The sequence below is a fragment of the Falco biarmicus genome, chromosome W (assembly GCF_023638135.1).
Source record: "Falco biarmicus isolate bFalBia1 chromosome W, bFalBia1.pri, whole genome shotgun sequence".
NCBI lineage: Eukaryota > Metazoa > Chordata > Aves > Falconiformes > Falconidae > Falco > Falco biarmicus.
In genome coordinates, this window is record NC_079310.1 from 8,135,014 (window position 1) to 8,151,476 (window position 16,463).

Here is a 16,463-nt window from a genome sequence, read left to right on the forward strand (position 1 = left end):
TTAAGCACTGGAATACTGCGATGAGGTCTCCCCTGAGCCTTCTCTTCTCCAAGGGAGAAAAGACCCAACTCCTTCAGTCTTTCCTCCCAGGGCAGGCTCTCCAGCCCTTTGATCGTCTTCGTGGCCCTCCTTGGGACCCTCTGCGGTCTGTCTGCGTCTTTTTTGGAATTGTGGGGACCAGAACCGGACACGGCGCCCCAGGTGCGGCCTGCAGGGGTGGCCTCTGTGAGAAGAGGCCAGGGTCTGCCCTGTGGCGGGCACAGCTGGTTCCAGCCAGCTAGCTAGGCACCGGACTCCCCGCAGGCCAAAGCTGAGCAGCAAAGCGAAGCTGGCGGCGCCCCTGTGAAAGCATAGTTAAGGAAGGGCAAAAGGCTGGCCGGGGCCGGTATTGCCTTGCTGCCCGGGGATCCGGCAGGTGGATGTTTCCCGAAGGAACCTTTTCATCCTGTTTTCTCCCCCTGCCCTGTTGAGGGGGGGCAGTGAGAGAGCCCCTGGGCAGCCGGCCAAGGTCAGCCCTTCACAAAGCCTAAAAGGCAGCTTCCCCCGTGTCAAAGTTGAAGGGGGTTGGTGGTTTAAAGAACGATAGTGACTGGGGTAGGAACAGGACGCTTTGGAGGCAGGAAAGTTGGGAAATATCTGGGGATCCAGTCCCCTTGGGGTGGGGGTGGGGCGCGGGGAGAGATTCAAGAGAAAAAGCCTTCTTTCTGAGCAATAAGAGGCTCCTGTGAGAAAAAGGATCTAGGCTCCGCTTTTTCTCACTTGGCACTAAAAGTGACAAAGAACTGGAGCTCCTGCGTCAGGCTTCAAACGACCGGGTAAATCATTGCCCATCTATGGAACGCTGTTAACAGACGGAAACATTCCCCGTAGTTACACTCCGCGGAGACACCCTTTTAACTTGCAGAACTGTTTCCCTCAGTAAGGCGCACAAGACGGAGGGGATATCCCCGTGCTAAATCTTTATTAGCTCAAAGCGAAGCATCCAGCACCTCTCAACCAGCTTTGCCCTTCCTCGCCCCTGACCTGCCAAACCCCCCCAAGCCCTCTTCTCCGTATCAGAAGAAGTACTACTACTCTCGCTTCTAAACCACGACAACAGGCATCAGAGTGCGCTCCAAAACACCGCTGCGTTCTGCACCGGAAGTACATGCCCGGGGCTGAGCATTGCTTTATATCACTCCTTTTAGTGAAAAAGCAGCCATTTGACTGGAGGGAGCAGCACCAAAAAGCCACAAGCCCGCCTGGGGTGGGCTCGATGCGGTAATAAGAAACAAGAAACGGTACTTCTCGCGACAACAGCCTCTTGTGGGACCTCGTTGCCCGCCCGCAGGGTCGCAGCACTACGCGGCACAGCTGCCTCCGCGGGCTCGCCCAACGTCTTCTCCCTCCACCCCCAGGTCGGATCCCTCCGCGCCCCGAGGGCACGCAAACTCCCTGAGCCCCGGTAAGCACCCGGTCGACGAGGGCGGACCCGGCGAGGGGGCGGCGACAAGCGAAAACGACAGGCGAGCCAGCCAATCGAGACGCGGGATCGGCCGGCGGCGATCTGGCGGCCCAATGGGCGCCGCGGAGGGGCTGGCCGAGTGGCGGAAGCGCGGGGGCGACTACGGGCGCTGTCGTGGCTGACGAGGTTATTGGAGCGCGGGCCGCCCGGCCCGGTGGCGCCACTGCTGCCTTCGGAAAGATCATCGGCAAGGCGCTTCCCCGCCAACGTCACCTACGAGGACGAGGAGGTAGCCGCGGCTTTGCTCTGTGCGCGGTTCCTCGTCGCTTCGCTTCCCTTCCCCCTTCCTTCCCCCCTCCCTCCCCCCTCCCCCCCGCGCTCGCAGGCACCCTGAGCCGGACCCGTTGCGCGGTGCCCGGCAGCGCGGCAGGGCGGGTGGCGGCGTTGCTGCGGGTGGGTGGAGGGACGGGGCAGGGGGCGGACGGGGCCTCTCTGGGTTGTGGCGCTCTCTGCTGCACCATCCCATAAACATCGCGCTGCTTCTGTGCCCCCTCCCTCGGCTGCCGCGGCGCGTACTGGGTTGCCGGTGCTGTCCGGCTCGCCTCGCTTCCCAGCCCCACCGTGTCCACGTGCGCGTGCAGAGGAGGGCCTCTGACGGTAACGCGCTTGGTGGCAGCCGCAGGCGCTTGCCGCGTGATATCCCTTTGGCGCTGCAAGTCGTGCAGAGTTTGCTGCCGAGGGATGGGAGTGGTCCTGCCGCGCGTAGGGCGATAGTCCTGAAACCTTGGATAAAGCGCACGCAGTCAGTCTCCTCGGGGATTCCGGCTGTGCGTACGTATGTATGTCAGCAGTGAACGTCTGAGTACTGACCGTAACGAGTTGGTCCTGCCTAGGAGAAAGGCAGGTCTTGATGTGCCTCGTAATAGCATTATAGGGATTTCACAGCTCTGCTGTGCTAGGCTTTGGTTCTGAACCCCCAAACTGGATTGTTAAAGCAAAGAATTGCAGCTTTTCTTATCTTTCTTGAAAAAAATCTAGAAGCCGGTCATCCCGCAGGCTGCAAAAGCTTCCCGGATCTTGTTTCTGTGGTGAAGTGGGACCGTGCCAAGAGCGTGCTTGCAAGGTTCACGGGTGCTGGCGCACCACAACGCGCTAGGAACTGGAGTGAGCCGCTTAGACTGTGGGGAAGGAAATGCAGCCGTTACCTACGCGACGTTAACTTTAAGGCTGTGTCCCGTATCGTGTTGTTATTGAAATGCTGAGGACTAGCAGTTAGGGATGTCTTCTGCTTCTGAAGGTAGGGTTTATGCGCGGTACAGAAGACAGACTCGTACTATGCGCTGGCAGGCTTCCTGTGATTATGCTTTTGTTCAGTACTTGAGCTCCCTGTAGCATGGGAAATGGATGGCCGCTCATCTTCCACTTCACCAAGTTCTTTGCCGATTCAGTTAAGCCATTTGTCTCCTGCCTCGGCGTGGACCCCATCGAATAGGAAAACCGCTTAGGAAACGATCGACCCAAATGACAGCATACCGCAGGTCGCTAATCTGAAGTACTGGCCCGTCTCCTTGCCCCCGTCGCCTTGCGTGCCGAATCCCACTTCTGGAGGGGGCTCTGTAAATATGTTGTATTCTGTGTATAGAAAGTATTAGTATCGCGTAAGGAAAAACCTCAGCGTTTTCACTGTTTGCTCTTCCTCCAGTGCCTTGCGTCCTGTGATCCTTCACCGCGAGCTCCGATGCTTTTCCTAGTCGTGCCGAAGGAGCCAATTACCAGGTTTTCTGAAGCCGAAGATTCTGGTGAATCCGTGAGTGCCGTGGAAGCTTTCTGTACGCTAAACTGTACCTGTAATTGGTTCCGAATTTCCTAGGCTCTTTCCCATTCCCCCCCTTTTCCTCTCGATAGGGCACAGTAGGCTACTGTGGGCTTTCTGGCGCTATAATCTTTTGCCTCTAGCTTGTAACGGAGTTGAGCTTTTTGACTAAAAGGAGTGATATAAAGCAATGCTCAGCCCTGGGCACGTACTTCCGGTGCAGAACGCGGCGGTGTTTTTTTGGAGCGCAGTCTGGTGCCTGTTGTCGTGGTTTAGAAGCGAGAGTAGTAGTACTTCTTCTGATACGGAGAAGAGGGCTTGGGGGTTTTTGGCAGGTCAGGGGCGAGGAAGGGCAAAGCTGGTTGAGAGGTGCTGGATGCTTCGCTTTGAGCGACGAAAGTCAGGTTCAGAGACTTTGTAAACCCACGCAAAAGGCAGCCTAAAGTTTATTTTCCACCAGAATTGCTTGTCTTGCCTGAAGCTATCACGGGGGCTTTAACCCGGAGACAAACTTGGCTTCTGTGGCTGTTTTGTAGTCCGTTACCCTCTTGTTTCCCCACACACACACACCCCCCACCCCGGTAGAGCGCAGAGTCGCTCTTTATAGCTTTGCTTGGAAAACGTCAGTTGCGGGTGGACGGGCGGGCGGGCGGGCAGACGGTACTTTGAAGCGCACTGGTTGAATTGCTAGGAATTGGCTACCTGGTTTCTCTGGGTGGTTCTCTGCTCTCGTTCCTTCCCTCCCTGCCCGCTCCCTTCTTTGTTTATTTTTTTTATTTATGGTTTTGTACTTCCTTCTCCAGCTTCTTGGGCATTTAATGATTGTTGGCAAGAAGCGTGCTGCTCACCTGGGCCTGGCCAGTGGATTCCGGATGGTTGTGGATGAAGGGCCCGAGGGTGGGCGGCCTGTCTATCACGTACACCTACGTCTTCTGGGTGGCCGTCAGTGGGGCTGGCCGCCTGGCTAAAGATTTTTGCACCGCCAGAGTGGCTGCACGTGTACAAATCGCCACTGAATGGATTTCATCTGTTGCCCGTCGGTCTAGCCGCTGTTGATGTCTGTTTTTGGGTTTTTTGTGGCGTGTGTCTGTGGAAGGTAGTAAAAGCTTTGAGCAGCAGTTGCACAATAAAGATTTAACATGGGGATATCATCTCTGTCTTGTGCGTCTTACTGAGGGAAACGGTTCTGCAAGTTAAAACGGTGTCTCCCCAGAGCGTAAGTATGTGGAATGTTTCGGTCTGTTAACAGCATTCTATAGATGGGCAATGATTTGCCCAGTCGCTTGAAGCGTGACGCTGGAAGCGCTTAGCAGTCTCCTGCGTCTTGTAGGAAGCCAACTCTTAGCTTTTGGGAGGCGGGACGCAAACGTACGTAGAGCCAGCGTAGGCTGCTGCTAAAACTTTAGAGACTACTGTATGTGACGCTACAGGCGTGCCATACGAGGGTGGCTTTGGCACAGTGCAACGTGTCGGAAGCATCCAACTCCCATTGGAGCACTTCTGCAACGGCTGTGTGATATGATAAGGCCCCGTTGATCTCCCTTTTCTGGTGAGGAGGGAGAAAACAATCGGCCTGAATGGCAGCTGTGGTGCTTCCATAGCACAGTGGAATCTCTCCCTTGTCAGTTTGGGTCAGCTGTCCTGGCTCTGTCCCCTCCCAACCTCTTGCCCACCCCCAGCTTACTGGGCTGTGGGGGTGGGGGTGGTTGGAGAGGCAGCCTCCATGCCGTGGGGAGCACTGCTCAGCAGTAGCCAAAACATCGCTGTGCTCTCAACACCCTCCTAGCTACAACTACAAAGCACAGCACTATGAGGGCTGCTATGGGGAAAGTTACCTCCATCCAAGCCAAAACTACATCGCGGGGAGATGGCAAACTTCATCTTTCTTTAACGGCTGTTACAAAAGGGAGATGGGCACGGGAAAGCAGGGCGATCCTTCGTGGCCCTTGAACAGCATGTTACTGAGGCATCCGAGACGCCCACTGGAAGGCGTCTTCATCTCTTCTATATCCCCAAGCGATCAGGTGAAGTTTGGTAAGTAACCCTTTATTTAATCTCCCCGGGGAGGAGATGGAAATGATTTACCTGAAGTGGATGGAAAGTGACATATGATGATGTTTCCTTGAAACTGCACCGGTGCAGTGTTTGCTTACTGAAGGATTGAGCTAGGTAACCTCTATTGTGCTGTCTGCGTAAGCTCCCTAAGGTATCTAGGTGGTGGTCCCGCTTCTGGGGGCGGGGGAATCTTGAAGAAGCTAAGGTATGTTCAGAGAGACTGGGTGATTACCACAGGTTTTAGAAGTCTGTGGCGCCCGGCGGAATGTACGTCTCGCCTCGCAGGCAAGGTTGCCGACACGTTGCTCCAAACCAGAGAGCGCAAAGGGTTATTCAGCAGGGGTCCGCTGAAGAATCGGAGCAGCCCAGGTGGGAAGGGACCTCAGCAGATCAGCTGGTCCAACCTGTTGTGGGCAAGGGAGCCTAGATGAGATCGTCTAGCCCCCTGTCCGATTGCATCTCAAAAACCTCCGGCGATGGGGACTCTGCCGCAGCCCTGGGGGGGCTGTTCCAGTGGATGACTGTTTTCGCTGTTAAACCCAACACACACACACACACGCACGCACACCCCCAACCAAGAAAACACACAAACCAAAAAACCTCTGTCTTGTTTTGGGGCGAAGCCTCTCTCCTGGTGCAACTTGTACTTGTTGCCCCTTGTCTTGTCTGCGTGGCTCCTTGTGAAGAGAGAGCCTCCGTCCTCTTTGTAGCCACCCTTTAAGCACTGGAATACTGCGATGAGGTCTCCCCTGAGCCTTCTCTTCTCCAAGGGAGAAAAGACCCAACTCCTTCAGTCTTTCCTCCCAGGGCAGGCTCTCCAGCCCTTTGATCGTCTTCGTGGCCCTCCTTGGGACCCTCTGCGGTCTGTCTGCGTCTTTTTTGGAATTGTGGGGACCAGAACCGGACACGGCGCCCCAGGTGCGGCCTGCAGGGGTGGCCTCTGTGAGAAGAGGCCAGGGTCTGCCCTGTGGCGGGCACAGCTGGTTCCAGCCAGCTAGCTAGGCACCGGACTCACCGCAGGCCAAAGCTGAGCAGCAAAGCGAAGCTGGCGGCGCCCCTGTGAAAGCATAGTTAAGGAAGGGCAAAAGGCTGGCCGGGGCCGGTATTGCCTTGCTGCCCGGGGATCCGGCAGGTGGATGTTTCCCGAAGGAACCTTTTCATCCTGTTTTCTCCCCCTGCCCTGTTGAGGGGGGGCAGTGAGAGAGCCCCTGGGCAGCCGGCCAAGGTCAGCCCTTCACAAAGCCTAAAAGGCAGCTTCCCCCGTGTCAAAGTTGAAGGGGGTTGGTGGTTTAAAGAACGATAGTGACTGGGGTAGGAACAGGACGCTTTGGAGGCAGGAAAGTTGGGAAATATCTGGGGATCCAGTCCCCTTGGGGTGGGGGTGGGGCGCGGGGAGAGATTCAAGAGAAAAAGCCTTCTTTCTGAGCAATAAGAGGCTCCTGTGAGAAAAAGGATCTAGGCTCCGCTTTTTCTCACTTGGCACTAAAAGTGACAAAGAACTGGAGCTCCTGCGTCAGGCTTCAAACGACCGGGTAAATCATTGCCCATCTATGGAACGCTGTTAACAGACGGAAACATTCCCCGTAGTTACACTCCGCGGAGACACCCTTTTAACTTGCAGAACTGTTTCCCTCAGTAAGGCGCACAAGACGGAGGGGATATCCCCGTGCTAAATCTTTATTAGCTCAAAGCGAAGCATCCAGCACCTCTCAACCAGCTTTGCCCTTCCTCGCCCCTGACCTGCCAAACCCCCCCAAGCCCTCTTCTCCGTATCAGAAGAAGTACTACTACTCTCGCTTCTAAACCACGACAACAGGCATCAGAGTGCGCTCCAAAACACCGCTGCGTTCTGCACCGGAAGTACATGCCCGGGGCTGAGCATTGCTTTATATCACTCCTTTTAGTGAAAAAGCAGCCATTTGACTGGAGGGAGCAGCACCAAAAAGCCACAAGCCCGCCTGGGGTGGGCTCGATGCGGTAATAAGAAACAAGAAACGGTACTTCTCGCGACAACAGCCTCTTGTGGGACCTCGTTGCCCGCCCGCAGGGTCGCAGCACTACGCGGCACAGCTGCCTCCGCGGGCTCGCCCAACGTCTTCTCCCTCCACCCCCAGGTCGGATCCCTCCGCGCCCCGAGGGCACGCAAACTCCCTGAGCCCCGGTAAGCACCCGGTCGACGAGGGCGGACCCGGCGAGGGGGCGGCGACAAGCGAAAACGACAGGCGAGCCAGCCAATCGAGACGCGGGATCGGCCGGCGGCGATCTGGCGGCCCAATGGGCGCCGCGGAGGGGCTGGCCGAGTGGCGGAAGCGCGGGGGCGACTACGGGCGCTGTCGTGGCTGACGAGGTTATTGGAGCGCGGGCCGCCCGGCCCGGTGGCGCCACTGCTGCCTTCGGAAAGATCATCGGCAAGGCGCTTCCCCGCCAACGTCACCTACGAGGACGAGGAGGTAGCCGCGGCTTTGCTCTGTGCGCGGTTCCTCGTCGCTTCGCTTCCCTTCCCCCTTCCTTCCCCCTTCCTTCCCCCCTCCCTCCCCCCTCCCCCCCGCGCTCGCAGGCACCCTGAGCCGGACCCGTTGCGCGGTGCCCGGCAGCGCGGCAGGGCGGGTGGCGGCGTTGCTGCGGGTGGGTGGAGGGACGGGGCAGGGGGCGGACGGGGCCTCTCTGGGTTGTGGCGCTCTCTGCTGCACCATCCCATAAACATCGCGCTGCTTCTGTGCCCCCTCCCTCGGCTGCCGCGGCGCGTACTGGGTTGCCGGTGCTGTCCGGCTCGCCTCGCTTCCCAGCCCCACCGTGTCCACGTGCGCGTGCAGAGGAGGGCCTCTGACGGTAACGCGCTTGGTGGCAGCCGCAGGCGCTTGCCGCGTGATATCCCTTTGGCGCTGCAAGTCGTGCAGAGTTTGCTGCCGAGGGATGGGAGTGGTCCTGCCGCGCGTAGGGCGATAGTCCTGAAACCTTGGATAAAGCGCACGCAGTCAGTCTCCTCGGGGATTCCGGCTGTGCGTACGTATGTATGTCAGCAGTGAACGTCTGAGTACTGACCGTAACGAGTTGGTCCTGCCTAGGAGAAAGGCAGGTCTTGATGTGCCTCGTAATAGCATTATAGGGATTTCACAGCTCTGCTGTGCTAGGCTTTGGTTCTGAACCCCCAAACTGGATTGTTAAAGCAAAGAATTGCAGCTTTTCTTATCTTTCTTGAAAAAAATCTAGAAGCCGGTCATCCCGCAGGCTGCAAAAGCTTCCCGGATCTTGTTTCTGTGGTGAAGTGGGACCGTGCCAAGAGCGTGCTTGCAAGGTTCACGGGTGCTGGCGCACCACAACGCGCTAGGAACTGGAGTGAGCCGCTTAGACTGTGGGGAAGGAAATGCAGCCGTTACCTACGCGACGTTAACTTTAAGGCTGTGTCCCGTATCGTGTTGTTATTGAAATGCTGAGGACTAGCAGTTAGGGATGTCTTCTGCTTCTGAAGGTAGGGTTTATGCGCGGTACAGAAGACAGACTCGTACTATGCGCTGGCAGGCTTCCTGTGATTATGCTTTTGTTCAGTACTTGAGCTCCCTGTAGCATGGGAAATGGATGGCCGCTCATCTTCCACTTCACCAAGTTCTTTGCCGATTCAGTTAAGCCATTTGTCTCCTGCCTCGGCGTGGACCCCATCGAATAGGAAAACCGCTTAGGAAACGATCGACCCAAATGACAGCATACCGCAGGTCGCTAATCTGAAGTACTGGCCCGTCTCCTTGCCCCCGTCGCCTTGCGTGCCGAATCCCACTTCTGGAGGGGGCTCTGTAAATATGTTGTATTCTGTGTATAGAAAGTATTAGTATCGCGTAAGGAAAAACCTCAGCGTTTTCACTGTTTGCTCTTCCTCCAGTGCCTTGCGTCCTGTGATCCTTCACCGCGAGCTCCGATGCTTTTCCTAGTCGTGCCGAAGGAGCCAATTACCAGGTTTTCTGAAGCCGAAGATTCTGGTGAATCCGTGAGTGCCGTGGAAGCTTTCTGTACGCTAAACTGTACCTGTAATTGGTTCCGAATTTCCTAGGCTCTTTCCCATTCCCCCCCTTTTCCTCTCGATAGGGCACAGTAGGCTACTGTGGGCTTTCTGGCGCTATAATCTTTTGCCTCTAGCTTGTAACGGAGTTGAGCTTTTTGACTAAAAGGAGTGATATAAAGCAATGCTCAGCCCTGGGCACGTACTTCCGGTGCAGAACGCGGCGGTGTTTTTTTGGAGCGCAGTCTGGTGCCTGTTGTCGTGGTTTAGAAGCGAGAGTAGTAGTACTTCTTCTGATACGGAGAAGAGGGCTTGGGGGTTTTTGGCAGGTCAGGGGCGAGGAAGGGCAAAGCTGGTTGAGAGGTGCTGGATGCTTCGCTTTGAGCGACGAAAGTCAGGTTCAGAGACTTTGTAAACCCACGCAAAAGGCAGCCTAAAGTTTATTTTCCACCAGAATTGCTTGTCTTGCCTGAAGCTATCACGGGGGCTTTAAACCGGAGACAAACTTGGCTTCTGTGGCTGTTTTGTAGTCCGTTACCCTCTTGATTCCCCACACACACACACACCCCCACCCCGGTAGAGCGCAGAGTCGCTCTTTATAGCTTTGCTTGGAAAACGTCAGTTGCGGGTGGACGGGCGGGCGGGCAGACGGTACTTTGAAGCGCACTGGTTGAATTGCTAGGAATTGGCTACCTGGTTTCTCTGGGTGGTTCTCTGCTCTCGTTCCTTCCCTCCCTGCCCGCTCCCTTCTTTGTTTATTTTTTTTATTTATGGTTTTGTACTTCCTTCTCCAGCTTCTTGGGCATTTAATGATTGTTGGCAAGAAGCGTGCTGCTCACCTGGGCCTGGCCAGTGGATTCCGGATGGTTGTGGATGAAGGGCCCGAGGGTGGGCGGCCTGTCTATCACGTACACCTACGTCTTCTGGGTGGCCGTCAGTGGGGCTGGCCGCCTGGCTAAAGATTTTTGCACCGCCAGAGTGGCTGCACGTGTACAAATCGCCACTGAATGGATTTCATCTGTTGCCCGTCGGTCTAGCCGCTGTTGATGTCTGTTTTTGGGTTTTTTGTGGCGTGTGTCTGTGGAAGGTAGTAAAAGCTTTGAGCAGCAGTTGCACAATAAAGATTTAACATGGGGATATCATCTCTGTCTTGTGCGTCTTACTGAGGGAAACGGTTCTGCAAGTTAAAACGGTGTCTCCCCAGAGCGTAAGTATGTGGAATGTTTCGGTCTGTTAACAGCGTTCTATAGATGGGCAATGATTTGCCCAGTCGCTTGAAGCGTGACGCTGGAAGCGCTTAGCAGTCTCCTGCGTCTTGTAGGAAGCCAACTCTTAGCTTTTGGGAGGCGGGACGCAAACGTACGTAGAGCCAGCGTAGGCTGCTGCTAAAACTTTAGAGACTACTGTATGTGACGCTACAGGCGTGCCATACGAGGGTGGCTTTGGCACAGTGCAACGTGTCGGAAGCATCCAACTCCCATTGGAGCACTTCTGCAACGGCTGTGTGATATGATAAGGCCCCGTTGATCTCCCTTTTCTGGTGAGGAGGGAGAAAACAATCGGCCTGAATGGCAGCTGTGGTGCTTCCATAGCACAGTGGAATCTCTCCCTTGTCAGTTTGGGTCAGCTGTCCTGGCTCTGTCCCCTCCCAACCTCTTGCCCACCCCCAGCTTACTGGGCTGTGGGGGTGGGGGTGGTTGGAGAGGCAGCCTCCATGCCGTGGGGAGCACTGCTCAGCAGTAGCCAAAACATCGCTGTGCTCTCAACACCCTCCTAGCTACAACTACAAAGCACAGCACTATGAGGGCTGCTATGGGGAAAGTTACCTCCATCCAAGCCAAAACTACATCGCGGGGAGATGGCAAACTTCATCTTTCTTTAACGGCTGTTACAAAAGGGAGATGGGCACGGGAAAGCAGGGCGATCCTTCGTGGCCCTTGAACAGCATGTTACTGAGGCATCCGAGACGCCCACTGGAAGGCGTCTTCATCTCTTCTATATCCCCAAGCGATCAGGTGAAGTTTGGTAAGTAACCCTTTATTTAATCTCCCCGGGGAGGAGATGGAAATGATTTACCTGAAGTGGATGGAAAGTGACATATGACGATGTTTCCTTGAAACTGCACCGGTGCAGTGTTTGCTTACTGAAGGATTGAGCTAGGTAACCTCTATTGTGCTGTCTGCGTAAGCTCCCTAAGGTATCTAGGTGGTGGTCCCGCTTCTGGGGGCGGGGGAATCTTGAAGAAGCTAAGGTATGTTCAGAGAGACTGGGTGATTACCACAGGTTTTAGAAGTCTGTGGCGCCCGGCGGAATGTACGTCTCGCCTCGCAGGCAAGGTTGCCGACACGTTGCTCCAAACCAGAGAGCGCAAAGGGTTATTCAGCAGGGGTCCGCTGAAGAATCGGAGCAGCCCAGGTGGGAAGGGACCTCAGCAGATCAGCTGGTCCAACCTGTTGTGGGCAAGGGAGCCTAGATGAGATCGTCTAGCCCCCTGTCCGATTGCATCTCAAAAACCTCCGGCGATGGGGACTCTGCCGCAGCCCTGGGGGGGCTGTTCCAGTGGATGACTGTTTTCGCTGTTAAACCCAACACACACACACAGACACACACACACAGACACGCGCACACACACCCCCAACCAAGAAAACACACAAACCAAAAAACCTCTGTCTTGTTTTGGGGCGAAGCCTCTCTCCTGGTGCAACTTGTACTTGTTGCCCCTTGTCTTGTCTGCGTGGCTCCTTGTGAAGAGAGAGCCTCCGTCCTCTTTGTAGCCACCCTTTAAGCACTGGAATACTGCGATGAGGTCTCCCCTGAGCCTTCTCTTCTCCAAGGGAGAAAAGACCCAACTCCTTCAGTCTTTCCTCCTAGGGCAGGCTCTCCAGCCCTTTGATCGTCTTCGTGGCCCTCCTTGGGACCCTCTGCGGTCTGTCTGCGTCTTTTTTGGAATTGTGGGGACCAGAACCGGACACGGCGCCCCAGGTGCGGCCTGCAGGGGTGGCCTCTGTGAGAAGAGGCCAGGGTCTGCCCTGTGGCGGGCACAGCTGGTTCCAGCCAGCTAGCTAGGCACCGGACTCACCGCAGGCCAAAGCTGAGCAGCAAAGCGAAGCTGGCGGCGCCCCTGTGAAAGCATAGTTAAGGAAGGGCAAAAGGCTGGCCGGGGCCGGTATTGCCTTGCTGCCCGGGGATCCGGCAGGTGGATGTTTCCCGAAGGAACCTTTTCATCCTGTTTTCTCCCCCTGCCCTGTTGAGGAGGGGCAGTGAGAGAGCCCCTGGGCAGCCGGCCAAGGTCAGCCCTTCACAAAGCCTAAAAGGCAGCTTCCCCCGTGTCAAAGTTGAAGGGGGTTGGTGGTTTAAAGAACGATAGTGACTGGGGTAGGAACAGGACGCTTTGGAGGCAGGAAAGTTGGGAAATATCTGGGGATCCAGTCCCCTTGGGGTGGGGGTGGGGCGCGGGGAGAGATTCAAGAGAAAAAGCCTTCTTTCTGAGCAATAAGAGGCTCCTGTGAGAAAAAGGATCTAGGCTCCGCTTTTTCTCACTTGGCACTAAAAGTGACAAAGAACTGGAGCTCCTGCGTCAGGCTTCAAACGACCGGGTAAATCATTGCCCATCTATGGAACGCTGTTAACAGACGGAAACATTCCCCGTAGTTACACTCCGCGGAGACACCCTTTTAACTTGCAGAACTGTTTCCCTCAGTAAGGCGCACAAGACGGAGGGGATATCCCCGTGCTAAATCTTTATTAGCTCAAAGCGAAGCATCCAGCACCTCTCAACCAGCTTTGCCCTTCCTCGCCCCTGACCTGCCAAACCCCCCCAAGCCCTCTTCTCCGTATCAGAAGAAGTACTACTACTCTCGCTTCTAAACCACGACAACAGGCATCAGAGTGCGCTCCAAAACACCGCTGCGTTCTGCACCGGAAGTACATGCCCGGGGCTGAGCATTGCTTTATATCACTCCTTTTAGTGAAAAAGCAGCCATTTGACTGGAGGGAGCAGCACCAAAAAGCCACAAGCCCGCCTGGGGTGGGCTCGATGCGGTAATAAGAAACAAGAAACGGTACTTCTCGCGACAACAGCCTCTTGTGGGACCTCGTTGCCCGCCCGCAGGGTCGCAGCACTACGCGGCACAGCTGCCTCCGCGGGCTCGCCCAACGTCTTCTCCCTCCACCCCCAGGTCGGATCCCTCCGCGCCCCGAGGGCACGCAAACTCCCTGAGCCCCGGTAAGCACCCGGTCGACGAGGGCGGACCCGGCGAGGGGGCGGCGACAAGCGAAAACGACAGGCGAGCCAGCCAATCGAGACGCGGGATCGGCCGGCGGCGATCTGGCGGCCCAATGGGCGCCGCGGAGGGGCTGGCCGAGTGGCGGAAGCGCGGGGGCGACTACGGGCGCTGTCGTGGCTGACGAGGTTATTGGAGCGCGGGCCGCCCGGCCCGGTGGCGCCACTGCTGCCTTCGGAAAGATCATCGGCAAGGCGCTTCCCCGCCAACGTCACCTACGAGGACGAGGAGGTAGCCGCGGCTTTGCTCTGTGCGCGGTTCCTCGTCGCTTCGCTTCCCTTCCCCCTTCCTTCCCCCTTCCTTCCCCCCTCCCTCCCCCCTCCCCCCCGCGCTCGCAGGCACCCTGAGCCGGACCCGTTGCGCGGTGCCCGGCAGCGCGGCAGGGCGGGTGGCGGCGTTGCTGCGGGTGGGTGGAGGGACGGGGCAGGGGGCGGACGGGGCCTCTCTGGGTTGTGGCGCTCTCTGCTGCACCATCCCATAAACATCGCGCTGCTTCTGTGCCCCCTCCCTCGGCTGCCGCGGCGCGTACTGGGTTGCCGGTGCTGTCCGGCTCGCCTCGCTTCCCAGCCCCACCGTGTCCACGTGCGCGTGCAGAGGAGGGCCTCTGACGGTAACGCGCTTGGTGGCAGCCGCAGGCGCTTGCCGCGTGATATCCCTTTGGCGCTGCAAGTCGTGCAGAGTTTGCTGCCGAGGGATGGGAGTGGTCCTGCCGCGCGTAGGGCGATAGTCCTGAAACCTTGGATAAAGCGCACGCAGTCAGTCTCCTCGGGGATTCCGGCTGTGCGTACGTATGTATGTCAGCAGTGAACGTCTGAGTACTGACCGTAACGAGTTGGTCCTGCCTAGGAGAAAGGCAGGTCTTGATGTGCCTCGTAATAGCATTATAGGGATTTCACAGCTCTGCTGTGCTAGGCTTTGGTTCTGAACCCCCAAACTGGATTGTTAAAGCAAAGAATTGCAGCTTTTCTTATCTTTCTTGAAAAAAATCTAGAAGCCGGTCATCCCGCAGGCTGCAAAAGCTTCCCGGATCTTGTTTCTGTGGTGAAGTGGGACCGTGCCAAGAGCGTGCTTGCAAGGTTCACGGGTGCTGGCGCACCACAACGCGCTAGGAACTGGAGTGAGCCGCTTAGACTGTGGGGAAGGAAATGCAGCCGTTACCTACGCGACGTTAACTTTAAGGCTGTGTCCCGTATCGTGTTGTTATTGAAATGCTGAGGACTAGCAGTTAGGGATGTCTTCTGCTTCTGAAGGTAGGGGCAGGCTTCCTGTGATTATGCTTTTGTTCAGTACTTGAGCTCCCTGTAGCATGGGAAATGGATGGCCGCTCATCTTCCACTTCACCAAGTTCTTTGCCGATTCAGTTAAGCCATTTGTCTCCTGCCTCGGCGTGGACCCCATCGAATAGGAAAACCGCTTAGGAAACGATCGACCCAAATGACAGCATACCGCAGGTCGCTAATCTGAAGTACTGGCCCGTCTCCTTGCCCCCGTCGCCTTGCGTGCCGAATCCCACTTCTGGAGGGGGCTCTGTAAATATGTTGTATTCTGTGTATAGAAAGTATTAGTATCGCGTAAGGAAAAACCTCAGCGTTTTCACTGTTTGCTCTTCCTCCAGTGCCTTGCGTCCTGTGATCCTTCACCGCGAGCTCCGATGCTTTTCCTAGTCGTGCCGAAGGAGCCAATTACCAGGTTTTCTGAAGCCGAAGATTCTGGTGAATCCGTGAGTGCCGTGGAAGCTTTCTGTACGCTAAACTGTACCTGTAATTGGTTCCGAATTTCCTAGGCTCTTTCCCATTCCCCCCCTTTTCCTCTCGATAGGGCACAGTAGGCTACTGTGGGCTTTCTGGCGCTATAATCTTTTGCCTCTAGCTTGTAACGGAGTTGAGCTTTTTGACTAAAAGGAGTGATATAAAGCAATGCTCAGCCCTGGGCACGTACTTCCGGTGCAGAACGCGGCGGTGTTTTTTTGGAGCGCAGTCTGGTGCCTGTTGTCGTGGTTTAGAAGCGAGAGTAGTAGTACTTCTTCTGATACGGAGAAGAGGGCTTGGGGGTTTTTGGCAGGTCAGGGGCGAGGAAGGGCAAAGCTGGTTGAGAGGTGCTGGATGCTTCGCTTTGAGCGACGAAAGTCAGGTTCAGAGACTTTGTAAACCCACGCAAAAGGCAGCCTAAAGTTTATTTTCCACCAGAATTGCTTGTCTTGCCTGAAGCTATCACGGGGGCTTTAACCCGGAGACAAACTTGGCTTCTGTGGCTGTTTTGTAGTCCGTTACCCTCTTGTTTCCCCACACACACACACCCCCCACCCCGGTAGAGCGCAGAGTCGCTCTTTATAGCTTTGCTTGGAAAACGTCAGTTGCGGGTGGACGGGCGGGCGGGCGGGCAGACGGTACTTTGAAGCGCACTGGTTGAATTGCTAGGAATTGGCTACCTGGTTTCTCTGGGTGGTTCTCTGCTCTCGTTCCTTCCCTCCCTGCCCGCTCCCTTCTTTGTTTATTTTTTTTATTTATGGTTTTGTACTTCCTTCTCCAGCTTCTTGGGCATTTAATGATTGTTGGCAAGAAGCGTGCTGCTCACCTGGGCCTGGCCAGTGGATTCCGGATGGTTGTGGATGAAGGGCCCGAGGGTGGGCGGCCTGTCTATCACGTACACCTACGTCTTCTGGGTGGCCGTCAGTGGGGCTGGCCGCCTGGCTAAAGATTTTTGCACCGCCAGAGTGGCTGCACGTGTACAAATCGCCACTGAATGGATTTCATCTGTTGCCCGTCGGTCTAGCCGCTGTTGATGTCTGATTTTGGGTTTTTTGTGGCGTGTGTCTGTGGAAGGTAGTAAAAGCTTTGAGCAGCAGTTGCACAATAAAGATTTAACATGGGGATATCA

The 16,463-nt window shown here is 56.0% G+C and overlaps 3 protein-coding genes across 3 annotated transcripts; all 3 read left to right on the forward strand.

The window, feature by feature from the left end:
- Positions 1 to 1,569: 1,569 nt before the first annotated feature.
- On the forward strand, positions 1,570 to 4,408 carry LOC130142060 (adenosine 5'-monophosphoramidase HINT1-like). The gene is made up of 3 exons (XM_056323491.1): positions 1,570 to 1,733; positions 3,147 to 3,251; positions 4,061 to 4,408. Exons 2-3 carry the CDS (start codon positions 3,183 to 3,185, stop codon positions 4,223 to 4,225), a joined length of 234 nt encoding a protein of 77 aa, XP_056179466.1. The 5' UTR covers positions 1,570 to 1,733; positions 3,147 to 3,182; the 3' UTR covers positions 4,226 to 4,408.
- Positions 4,409 to 7,598: 3,190 nt separating this feature from the next.
- On the forward strand, positions 7,599 to 10,445 carry LOC130142061 (adenosine 5'-monophosphoramidase HINT1-like). The gene is made up of 3 exons (XM_056323492.1): positions 7,599 to 7,762; positions 9,187 to 9,291; positions 10,098 to 10,445. The coding sequence occupies exons 2-3, from the start codon at positions 9,223 to 9,225 to the stop codon at positions 10,260 to 10,262; spliced, it is 234 nt and encodes a 77-aa protein (XP_056179467.1). The 5' UTR covers positions 7,599 to 7,762; positions 9,187 to 9,222; the 3' UTR covers positions 10,263 to 10,445.
- A 3,208-nt stretch (positions 10,446 to 13,653) lies between these two features.
- Positions 13,654 to 16,463, forward strand: LOC130142062 (adenosine 5'-monophosphoramidase HINT1-like). The gene is made up of 3 exons (XM_056323493.1): positions 13,654 to 13,817; positions 15,202 to 15,306; positions 16,116 to 16,463. Exons 2-3 carry the CDS (start codon positions 15,238 to 15,240, stop codon positions 16,278 to 16,280), a joined length of 234 nt encoding a protein of 77 aa, XP_056179468.1. The 5' UTR covers positions 13,654 to 13,817; positions 15,202 to 15,237; the 3' UTR covers positions 16,281 to 16,463.